We start from the raw sequence: 12,815 nt of genomic DNA, 5'->3' as shown, positions 1-12,815 counted from the left end.
GCTCCTCCTCCCAGTCCCTCCCCGCTATTTTCTATTAATTGTACACATTTTATGGATGGCACTGTTATGAGGTGGGTGGGGGTCTGTGGATGGCACTGTTATGGGGTGGGTGGGGGTCTGTGGATGGCACTGTTATGGGGTGGGTGGGGGTCTGTGGATGGCACTGTTATGGGGTGGGTGGGTAATATGATTTATTAAATTCATGAAAAAGAATTATTAATAAAATCATTTAAAAAAAAAGTATTTTAAAAGAATTTGGGCAAAAAGGCAGTTTCGGTTTCGGTCAAGGGGTATCCTGAATTTTCGGTTTCGGACCAGAATTTTCATTTCGGTGCACCCCTAATTATAATGCATTCTGAATGGAAAAGGATCCGCTCAGAAGGCATCAGTTCAGTCTCCATTCTGCTTTGCAGCGTTATGGTGTCCGTCTGACGAAACTGAGCCAAACAGATCCGTCCTGGCACACAATGTACGTCAATGGGGACAGATCCGTTTTCTCTGACAATAGAAAACGGATCCAACTCCCAATGACTTCTGTCATAGCTATAGAAGACATAATACAAACGGATCCGTTCATGACGGATGTATAAGGTTGCATTATTGTAACGGATCCGTTTTTGCAGATCCATGACAATCCTGCCCAAAACACGAGTGTGAAAGAAGCCTAAATTGAATGCGGCCAGTGCTTCCGGCAGCACACGAGTGCAAGTGTTAATACAGCCTAATGCTAATGCAAAAGAAGCCTTAGTTGCTGGACATAAAGAAATTCTACAGACATCACTGTATCACTTGGTTCCTGGACTTTGACTAGCCTTGTTTTAGGGTACTTTCACACTTGCGGCAGAGGATTCCAGGAGGCAGTTCAGCCGCCGATACTGCACTGACAAATGCATTGCAATACCGGATCCATCTTTCCAGTTGTCATCCGGTATTTATTTTTTTCCTCATTTTTAAAAGGTCTGCGTATATCGGGAAACCGGATACAGTTTTCCAGAACACTTAGGGCTTTTTCACATGAGCGAGTCCATTGCGGGAATCATGCTCAGTGTGCGAGTGTGATCCTCCGCTCTGGACTTGCAGGAGCGCGAGGCATCATCATGATTTATAATGCTATGTGGTCTCTGCTTGACCTTATTTCTACAGAATCATACTGACAGCTTTATGTCACTATGATTCTGTGGAAAAAAGACCATGCAGAGACACATAGCATTATAAATCATGATAACGCCGTGCGCTCCTGCAAGTCCAGAGCGGAGGATCACACACGTGGAGCGCAATTCCCGCAATGGACTCGCTCGTGTGAAACAGTCCTTAGTATTGAATCCGGCATTAATACATTTCAATGGAAATTAATGCTGGATCCGGTATTCCAGCAAGTGTTCAGGATTTTTGGCCAGAGAGAAAACTGCAGCATGCGGCGGTATTTTCTCTGGCCAAAAAACGTAGTAGGAACTGAACTGATGCATCCTGAACAGAATACTCTCCATTCAGAATGCATTAGGATAAAACTGATCAGTTCTTTTCTGGTATAGAGCCCCTAGAACGGAACTCAATACCGGAAAAGAATAACGCTAGTGTGAAAGTACCTTTCGATGCAGTGGGAACATGGATACTTCAGTTTTGCAGCATGCATCCATGGACTTCAGCACCTGCCAAATTTTAGTGATCGGGGCTCGCTGTAATCCATGCAACATAGAGCAGATTTTCAGTTCAAGCAACTTCTGTACAGAAGCTGCTGCATTTTGAACATACCCCAAGGCCTGCTACAGATGGCTATAATATGACTGCAAGTGCTGAAATCATGGATGTAAACTAAGCTGAATGTAGGGTGGCTTTGCATGGGCAGATTTTTTACCCGTTAAATGCCAATTTACATGCAGCAATTGGGGATAGAAGGACGAAGGACCAGGAATACGACTGTTCACGCACACAGTTATGATTTGTTGCCAGCATGTCCCCTGCTTACATAGGACACTGTTCTGCCAGCAAGCTAGGCTTTATGGTGCAACATGAAAGAGCAATCGCCTGACAAACGGGCAGGCAAATGGCATCACCTGCACATGGGCCAACGCTCAAGAATTAGCACTGCTTGTTCCCAGTCGTCGGCCAGTGCATAGTTTGGGCCATATTAGGCTACATTCACACCAGATCACCACTAGACCCCATTATATTCAATGGGGATCTGGCGGTAAACGGTATAATCCAGCAATGCCGGATCTGGCAGGCTGTTCTCTGCCACAGATGTGAGCATACCCTAAGCTGGCTTTCATAGAAGCATTGAGGATCCAGGTTCTGTGGCCGTATTACAACCACTTGAAAGAAACAATGTGATGTCACTAGTCCTGTGATGGGTAGCCTCCGCCACTCCAGCTATGGTAAAACTACAACTCCCATCATGCCCTGTGGAATCCTTCAAAAGAAACCTGAAAACCCACCTCTTCAGACTAGCCGACAACCAGTGACCCTGCTGCCTCTATACCGCCATGACCAGCTTCACCCTCACCTACTGTGTCCTTCTCCCATACCATGTAGAATGCAAGCCCTCACGGACAGGCCCCTCTCCTTCTGTACCAGTTTGTAACTAGTCTTGTTTATGATTAGTGCAATTGTCTGTATTATGTATGTATGTTTACCCATATTATAATAATAATAATAATAATAATAAGCCCTGACAGTCTCTGGCACTCCAGCTATGGTAAAATTACGACTCCCAAGATGGCCCCTGGCTGTTCTCAGAACTCCACAGAAATGAATGGAGCATACTGGGAGTGGTAGTTTCACCACAGCTGGAGTTCCGAAGGTTAGCAATCACTGCGACTAGACAATCAAAAAAATCTGAAGACTGCAGCCTAATGTCAAGACGTGCACACATCAAGAGTTTCACTTCTGCAAAACTGCAAAGCTCTTGCCTTGGTAATAACTACCTACTGCAGCGTCAGGAGTCAATCAAGGGTAATTGTGCATCAAGAGAAAACGGTCCATGCTTATGGTACCACAACAGAAACATATCCAAAACAGAAAGTACCCTCCAAGCAAGAGAGAAGCAAAAATGCATGACCTCAAGGTCCTATTGTCCACATTCAGTGGAGTAGAGTTGCAAATGAAAGCAGAGGTAGCAGACTATACACCTCTGCATCCTGTGCAGAACAGCATCACATGCAAATGGAAGACGACTGGAAGAAATACTATGACGTCACCTCAAGACATCTGCACCCGGCTCCTTCCCTGACAAGTACCACCAGCGGAGAACAGACTGAAATCACGCTGCAGAAAGGCAGTGCCGATATATGCCGAAACATAGAAATAAAAGGGTTTATGATGAGAGCCACAGCAGCTAGCTGCAAGGAGTCTGATGCAATCCTACGTGCTACCTTCATTTTAATCTGATCTGTGACTGAGCTCAGGCCTCGGCAACAATGGATGATCCTCAGTCTCTAAACGATCTGGAGGAAGCAACTGATGAGCGAGACAGAGGAGGAACAGTTCGGAGAAACTCATTTCTACAAAACGAAGCATGAAAAGCCAATAACCTGCAGCTTATTCCACAGGGCCCTGGGAGAGTGAAATTCACTGAAATCCCCAAAGAACTGCCTTATAAGTGCCAGGAGGAACCCACAGATCACTGCCTGTCGTCCCTGCCATAGCGAGACCCCAGAGACATCTGCACATACCCAGTGCATGGAGTGAGATGCCCAGACCATCTGCCATGTGATGACCCTATACAATGCTCCACAGACATCAATCTGACAAGCTTCGCCATAAACGCCCCATTTGTTAAAATGAATTAAATCTGTCACCGCCAACAGGTCTTAGGCTACTTTCACACCGGCGTTTTAGTTTTTCGTTTCCGAGATCCGTTCAGGGCTCTCACAAGCGGTCCAAAACGGATCAGTTTTGCCCTAATGCATTCTGATTGGAAAAGGATCCGCTCACAATGCATCAGTTTGCTTCCGATCAGTCTCTAATCCGCTTTGGAGGCGGACACCAGAACACTGCTTGAAGCGTTTTGGTGTCCGTCTGACGAAACTGAGCCAAACGTCTGGAACACCATTGAAAGTAAATAGAGGACGGATCCATTTTCTAATGTGTCAAAGAAAACGGATCCGTCCTGGCACACAATGTAAGTCAATGGGGACGGATCCGTTTTCTTTGACACATTAGAAAATGGATCCGTCCTCTATTTACTTTCAATGGTGTTCCAGACGGAGCCGTCTTGGCTATGTTACAGATAATACAAAGGGATCCGTTCTGAGCGGATACAGACGGTTGTATTATCTGAATGAATCCGTCCATAACAGATCAGCACAAAACGCGAGTGTGAAAGTAGCCTTAAATCTATAACCGTGGGCACCCGGCCCTTCCACCAGGTCCCCTAATCTCACCCAGATTTAGCAGCGTCGGCCATGATCTATGGTGACGATCAAATAGTTAACTATGCGACCTGCTTAACTTTATAGGCGAGACTTCATAGGCAAGCAATATGATTTTGGCGACTACAAAATGTGCAAGAAACGTAATAAGTTGTTCTGTCCATAGCATAAGCTTTCTATATTATGAGGAAGAATACAGAGTATTTGCCCACCTGTCTGATTATTAGCAAATATCCACAGGCATGTCTACCTTCAGGTTAGGGGTCTGAACGGGGCAGGAATGGGGTCTCCAAACAAAACTCCAAATTGAAATACAATTACAAGTAGAGGAGGCCTGGGGCTGACTTCGGACCGCTCCGCCAAAGAAACAGTCAAGCACTCGACACTAAGCAGAAGACGAAGGGTCCTAACCCACGTGACCGCTGTGGAGGGAGAACACCCTCTATCCCAGCTCGCTAATCTACACGTAAAGCCCCATGCACACCGTATGCGGTCCGCAAAACATGGATGTCGGCAGTGCGGATGCCGCCATTTCCCCTCTTCTGTAGAAATGGCCTACGTCACAGACACATGGAAGCGGGTGCACATTGAAATGAGCAGGTCCGCATCTGATCTGCATAAACAAGCGGAACAAAAATACGGCTGTGCGTACGAGGCCTTAACCAAAACTGCGACACATACAATATACCCCATTACCAGTCTACGTCCCTAAAGCCACCCGATCCCTAGGCACAACTGGCAGGCTACAAGAGAGCTACACCCGACTGCCGCCCGGACCCAACACCCTACAATTCTCTTCTTCGTCCACCAACACGCGAAGGGTATATACGCACAAAGACAAACGGTCCATTTTTAACTGCTGTTTCGTTTTTGTTTTTACGGATGAAAAAAACCCACCCCTTTGAACTGTATGGATGCTGCTGGTGCGTGAAAACGGACAACAGGATATGTCCAATTTTTTTTAAAACACTGTGTGAATAGACCCATAGACTGCAACGGTTGTGAAAACAGCCGTGCGGCAACCGGTCACACGTCCGATTATCACTGTTCTGAGGTCATTTACCAAATTCAAATACCATATGAACATGTCAGCCTCTGACACCCCCTGCCCCCGCTCTGACAACCATACAGTCCTAACATGGATACAACTTGTCAGCCTTTAGCACAAATGAGCGCAGCCTACGAGGGGGCACGGTGCTCGCTCCGGCGTCACAGCTTCTGTTTCTAAAGGTTTCATTCCCTCCCCAAATCAAACTGAGTCTTTTTCATAATAGTTCCGCAGCTTCCTGGCTCAGCAAACGGCAATATAAAGCACAGCACCAAAGTAGTCCAAAACCACCCCGGACTACACAATTACTGACCACGGCAAGAAATAAAACTGCGCTAGAATAAGTGCACATGGATGTGATCACAGCTGGGCCGCCGTCCCCACGGCTAGTGTCCCCCGTTATCAGCCGAGCATAGGGACCTTCAATGGGATGACTGAGAGGCAGTGCCAAAAACTGTGTGACCCATCTCCACACATGCATGACACCCCCCCACACACACCGCAGCCACAAAGGCCTCCAACTCTGCAGAAATAAGGGGGCACTCTCCCAGGGCCCTCCATGATCGTGGGAGCCACAAAGCATCTGCAAAGCGATCATGCCACCCCTCCTCCATCCAGATGCCCCCATCTGCGTGCAGACCAGGAATGGAGATGATGGGGGTAGTAGTGAAATGGATACAGGTCAAGTCCAAGTCGAATCCATCCTCCTGGTATCGCCTTTTGTTCCTGCTGACGAACTCCTTGATGATGGCAGTCATGTCGGGGAGCCTGGGGGTGGGGAAGAAGGAGGAGAGGGGGGCCGAGAGGTGCTGCTGGTGGGGGGCAGCAGCAGCCCCGGCTCCGTGGTCTGCCTCCTCTCCCCGGCCGTTTAGGTCCCCTCTCCGCCCCCTTCTCCTCCTCCTGCTGCTGCTCCGGGGGCTGCCGGGGGAGGCCAGAGTATGGCCGGAGGGACGGCACGACAAGTACCGTAGGGGGGATGCGGCCTACTTCCTCACAGCGGTTCCAAGTATAAAGCCCCGGGGGTCTCCTGCTAGTCTCTCCGGCCGTTCTGGGTACACAAGTCCTTCCCGGCTCTCCCCTCCACCCTAGCCCGGCTCGGTGTCGTGATCCAGAGGGGAAAGCTGGGTGTCCGGTGCGCCGCGCCGTATTTCCGTTACTCGCTCGATTCCCGTAGCAGCTCTCCAGATGTTCACGCAGCCGGTGCAAGATGGACCGGTGTGGTCGGTGCAGGAGCCCGCCTGCCGCGTCTCATGTCTCCACCACCGCTGCTGCTGCTGCTGCTGCACGCTCAAGCACCCATCATGGCTTCCCCTGCGAGAGTCAACGAACGAGCGACGACGCGTATCCCTCCGCGGCCCGCTACTCGAATCACTCCGCCTTCGCACGATATAGTTCACCGCGCCACATCATCCGTCAGCGGATTTTTTTTATTTTTATTTTTTTTCCTTCTCAAGCCGTTCTCATAAGGTGACAGCCGTGGCTGGTATTAACGCACAGCGGCTCCATCGTACCTTCATAATACAAAAAAAAAAATGGGACGACCAGGGTTCCGTTGGTAAAAGTGGAAGGATTCCACGTTTGCGGCGGAAGGATATTTTCGTAGTTTTAATCGCTGGGACTATTTTCTTTTTCCTTGAGGAGGGGGAGTCACGTGGTCCATAAGTGGGGAACTTTTGCAAAATGTCATTTTTTTTCTGCACTTCATTTCCCTCTCTTCCTCTTGCATGTAGAAAAAAAAAAGTGAGAGGCCTTTTTTTTCTGTTAAGCTTTGGGGGAGGGGGGGAGGCTTTCCGCAAAGATTTCTTCTGGAAGTAAAAAGTGAAATACTTCTGCAGTCGTTGTACATTTTTACCTCATAAAATGAGAGAATCTGTTTTATAAAGTTATATCGATCGTTATAGTATTTAGCTTCTCCTTAGATGAAAGGATACAAATATATGAATTAATCAGCAAAATATCTATATCCGTTTAATTGCTGGAATTCATTTCCCGGCAGGATTTTCCTGATCAGGGCTCAAGCAGACGACCGTGATCTGCACGCCATGCGCATTTTCAGGCAGAAAAACCGTAACAAAGTGAGTTAGATTAAACAAATCTCATGTACACATTGCATGGTTTTTACCTGCAGAAATTGGCGTGTGGATTTTACGATTCTCCGAATGTCAAGTGTGTGCGCAATTCCGCACCTTATATGTAGAGCTTCTCCCCATTAAATTAGCAATAAAACCCGCATTACAAAAACGCATTAGGTGCAGCTTTTTATGCTGTTTTGTTGCATATTTTCTACATAGAAATACACAACATGTGCAGGTAGTCTGATATATTCTTCCCCTACACAGAGAGATTATTTTTTTTAAATGCACATTTATCACTCCACTGGATACATGCCGACTGTGCACCTTGGACACTCGCACACCTTGGACACATATCGCTCGTGCACCTTGGACACTCGCACACCTTGGACACATATCGCTCGTGCACCTTGGACACATCGCTCGTGCACCTTGGACACATATCGCTCATGCACCTTGGACACATATCGCTCATGCACCTTGGACAATCGCACACCTAGGACACATGTCGCTCATGCACCTTGGACGCTCGCACACCTTGGACACATATCGCTCATGCACCTTGGACACTCGCACACCTTGGACACATATTGCTTGTGCACCTTGGACACATATCGCTCATGCACCTTGGACGCTCGCACACCTTGGACACATATCGCTTGTGCACCTTGGACACATATCGCTCATGCACCTTGGACACTCGCACACCTTGGACACATATCGCTCGTGCACCTTGGACACTCGCACACCTTGGACACATATCGCTCGTGCACCTTGGACACTCGCACACCTTGGACACATATCGCTCGTGCACCTTGGACACATCGCTCGTGCACCTTGGACACATATCGCTCATGCACCTTGGACAATCGCACACCTAGGACACATATCGCTCATGCACCTTGGACGCTCGCACACCTTGGACACATATCGCTCATGCACCTTGGACACTCGCACACCTTGGACACATATTGCTTGTGCACCTTGGACACATATCGCTCATGCACCTTGGACGCTCGCACACCTTGGACACATATCGCTTGTGCACCTTGGACACATATCGCTCATGCACCTTGGACACTCGCACACCTTGGACACATATCGCTCATGCACCTTGGACGCTCGCACACCTTGGACAATCGCACACCTAGGACGCATATCGCTCATGCACCTTGGACGCTCGCATACCTTGGACACATATCGCTCATGCACCTTGGACACTCGCACACCTTGGACACATATCGCTCATGCACCTTGGACACTCGCACACCTTGGACACATATCGCTCATGCACCTTGGACACTTGCACACCTTGGACACATATCGCTCATGCACCTTTGACACTTGCACACCTTGGACACATATCGCTTGTGCACCTTGGACACTTGAACACCTAGGACACATATCGCCTGTGCACCTTGGACGCTCGCACACCTTGGACAATCGCACGCCTAGGACACATATCGCACATGCACCTTGGACGCTCGCACACCTAGGACACATTGCTCGTGCACCTGGGACACTCACACACCTTGGACACATATCACTCGCACACCTAGGACACATATCGCTTGTGCACCTTAGACGCTCGCACACCTTGGACACATATCGCTCGTGCACCTTGGACACTCGCACACCTAGGACACATATCGCTTGTGTACCTTAGATGCTCGCACACATGTGTACCTTGGACGCTCGCACACCTAGGACACATACAGCTTGTGCACCTTGGATGCTCACACACCTTGGACACATGCCGCTCGTGCACCTTGGACGCATGCCAATTGCACACCTTGGACACATGCCACTTGTGCGCTTTGGACGCATGTTGCTTGTGCACCTTGGACACATGCCACTTGTGCGCCTTGGATGCATGTTGCTTGTGCACCTTGGACACATGCCACTTGCATGCACAGCTTGGACGCATGCCGCTTGCGCACCTTGGATGCATACCACACATGTGCTGCTCACATGAGTACACATAAAGTACACTTATCACTCACAGCACATGTGACACAGAAGCATTATTCATGCACCACTTATACGCTGGACACATGCTATCAAGGGTGGACTGGCCATAGACCCTACAGGGAAACTTCTCAGTGGGCCGATGCCTGGCGGGGGGTGCCAGCCATGGTAAGTAATGATCTAACATTCCCCCCCTGTATTGCCATCCTAAAGCAACTGGAGTAGGAGGACAAAACATGACAGCTGGTGCTGGCCACTATAGAGGGGAAGTTTTCGGAAAGGAGCGGCTGGGGAAGTATTTTGTGATGCACTGAGGTATTTGGCTCTGCTGGGGTGACATAATGTGTCTGAATAAGGTATTGCTGCCCCCCACCCTATTTGTGTTGGCTCTCTTCTGTCAATTCGGACCCAACTACAAAATGGGGCAACTTTGAGTTTCCAATCCGCCCCTGCATGACGTCCTTGTGCAGCTCATCCATAGGGTACATGTCAGTGATTGAGTGGCATTTCCTGCACGTCAAACCCAAACCAGGAAGGACAGGCCAGCGGGGACCCTGTAGGCATCAGAACAGAAGCAGCAGGGGACTGGTGGGGTTGAGTATTGATTCTTTTATTTTCTTAAAGAGTCACCGCTCCTGACATTCCTGTTTTAATAAATTCATGCATTCCCTATGTACTAACTATTCTGGAGCATCTATTCCTATGGCTCTATGTTGTGCCATTCCTTTATTATTTCTACTAAAAGTTATGAATGAATTGCTAGCAGTCTGCAGTAAGGGTACAGAGGGGAGGGAACCAGTTGGGGGGGGGGGGGGGTACCTGCACAGACTGACAATGGCAGCACTGATTGGATAGAGTGAGACTGTGCTGGTACACCCCCCCCCCCCCCCCCAACTGGTTACCTCCCCTCTGTATCCTTACTGAAGGCTAATAGCAACTTATGCATAACCAGTGATGGTCAGTTTGCAGTGTTTGCCAATGAACACATGCAGGCTGCCATCCTGACTCACCCGTCCTGCGATGCACAGGTAAGTCCTTTCCTGTGCCTGTGTCGGGAGTCAGTCTGAAATCAAATGCGGTCACCGGGAGCAGGCAGTTCCGAGAACAGCCCGATGAAGGCCCCCGGCGGCTGTTCTCGGAACTGCCTGCTCCCGGTGACCGCATTTGATTTCAGACAGGCACAGGTAAGGGCTTACCTGTGCATCGCAGGACGGGTGAGTCAAGATGGCAGCCTGCATGTGTTCATTGACAAACACTGCAAACTGACCACTGTTCATAACTTCTAGTAGAAATAATAAAGGAATGGCACAACATACAGACATAAGAATAGATGCTCCAGAATGGTTATTACATTACTATATTAAACAGGAATGTCAGGAGAGGTGACAGGTCCTCTTTAAACCACTCTGAGCACTACAAATTAAATGTATACCCCTCTGGACACCCCCTCCACCTATCACTAATTGACAGCAATTTTAGACAAGGTTTATAATGAAAATAATGTATCAATTATAAAGCAAAATGACTGAGGTGGATATACATGGCTGTATTGACTGTGCTCCTTTTGCCAGTAGCCAATCAGATCCAGCTTTCATTTTTCAAGCAAATTACTAAATCAATTATATAATTTGGGGACCCTCTGCTCTGCCTTCTCTATATATGGTTTTACCTAGGGCCCATAACAAATCCTGCTCCAGTCCTATCCTTACCCTTTCTTCCTTTGGCTCCTCTGTCAGCCCTCCTTGCTCGCACACATCATGCTTCACCTTATATTACAGAAAAAGGATGCAGGTCATCTCAAGTTGTTGTCCTTAAAAGGGTTGTCCAACATTTAGCTATTGATGGTATCAGTATCAGTCCCCGGGACCCCTTCTAATCAGCTGTTTGAAGAGGCAGCAGCTCAGTCCCATTCAAGTGAATAGACCTGGGCTGCAATACCAAGCACAGCCACTATACAATGTACGGCGCTGTGTATGGTGAGCTGTGAGGAGGCAGCAGCGATCACTGGAGCTCCGCGGCTTCTTCAAATATCTGATCGGTGGGGGGTGCCAGGAGTTGGATCCCCACCAATCAGATACTGATGACCTATCCTAACAATACCCTCTAAAATCCTGTGGTGGCCATTGTCAAATATGTGTGTATAGAGGCACAGCTTGAAGATCTTTGGCCTCAAATTTAGCATCTGGACCCCCACGTACCATGTGTCTGGACTGGTGTCTTTACATGTGGTCTTTGGCAAGAGACTCATCTCCACTGGGCTCCTCTCCCCTGACATTTAACACTGAGGGAGATTTGTAAGGTTCCCCGGGCTTGGCCAACATACATCTTGTACGGTCATCTCTAGATTTTAACAGGGCCTCTAATCGTATGGGCCTTTCACAATGCAGAATCTTTTCCTCTATATGGGGATAAATGATCGCTACTGTGATAGCTCATCCCCATACAGATTCAATATTTGTTGGCAGCACATCCCTGTTTACACAGGTCTCTCTCAAATGATTTTAGGTGGTGCATGAAGTATGGTGATCATCTTATGAATGGACATTTGCTCATTCACTGGTTGATTAGCAGCACCATTACATTCACCCCATGCTCTGCCTGTGTAAAAGGGCCCTTATAGGTCAGCAGATATCAGACACTGACTTTGCCACTGATTGTAAAGCACTAGACAAGGACTTTAGGCTGCGTTCACACCAGCATTTTGGAATCCATCAGAGGAACAGCCTGCTGGAGTTTACCATATCCTGCATAGCAAGGCTAGGAACCGCTGGATCTCCATTCACTATAATCCAGCATAGCTGGATAATGTCGGGAACCGCCAGATTCCCAATGCCTACAATGGGATCCAGCGGTGATCCAGCTGATTACGGCATAATGCCAGCTTTTGGGCCACACAAAAAGTATTTCATGCACGACTTTTTGTCTGGTCAGAAGCTGGCATCATGCAAGAAAACAGACAGATCCTGGTTGGATCCCATTGTAGTCAGGCTCGGACTGGCCCACCGGGTAGGCGGGTGATTCCTCGGTAGGCCCCCAGTCTCCTGGAGGAGTAATTATTTCTCCTTTCTCAGCAGAGATAATTATTGTAACCACAAGGTGGCAGTATCTCACAGTGATGCAGCCACCTACTGGTGTACATTGAACAGGAGGCCCAGCAGTGTCTTCTAGACTTCTGGGGCTGCTGGCTATGAAGGAGGAGAGGAGGTGTCTGCCTCCTCCTGCCAGAAAACTGTGGTTGCTGGAGAGAAGGACTCCTCTGCGGCGCTGGGCTGATTTCTCAGGTGTGTGACAGTAGTGAGCTGTAGGAGACTGTAAGGGGGAGATAGGGGATTTGTTTATAGCAGACTCAGATCTGTG

The 12,815-nt window shown here is 48.5% G+C and overlaps 1 protein-coding gene across 1 annotated transcript in view; it reads right to left on the bottom strand.

The window, feature by feature from the left end:
* Nucleotides 1-6,932, bottom strand: part of PTEN (phosphatase and tensin homolog) — a 47,463-nt gene extending 40,531 nt beyond the window's left edge. The window contains exon 1 of the mRNA XM_044298409.1: nt 6,098-6,932. Within this exon, the coding sequence (XP_044154344.1) occupies nt 6,098-6,176 (79 nt within the window). The 5' untranslated portion in view covers nt 6,177-6,932. The remainder of the gene's footprint in view (nt 1-6,097) is intronic.
* Nucleotides 6,933-12,815: the final 5,883 nt, after the last annotated feature.

The sequence above is a fragment of the Bufo gargarizans genome, chromosome 6, assembly GCF_014858855.1.
Source record: "Bufo gargarizans isolate SCDJY-AF-19 chromosome 6, ASM1485885v1, whole genome shotgun sequence".
In the NCBI taxonomy this organism is placed as follows: domain Eukaryota; kingdom Metazoa; phylum Chordata; class Amphibia; order Anura; family Bufonidae; genus Bufo; species Bufo gargarizans.
The sequence above is the reverse complement of the archived record's forward strand: the minus strand, read 5'-3'. Positions and strand labels throughout refer to the sequence as shown.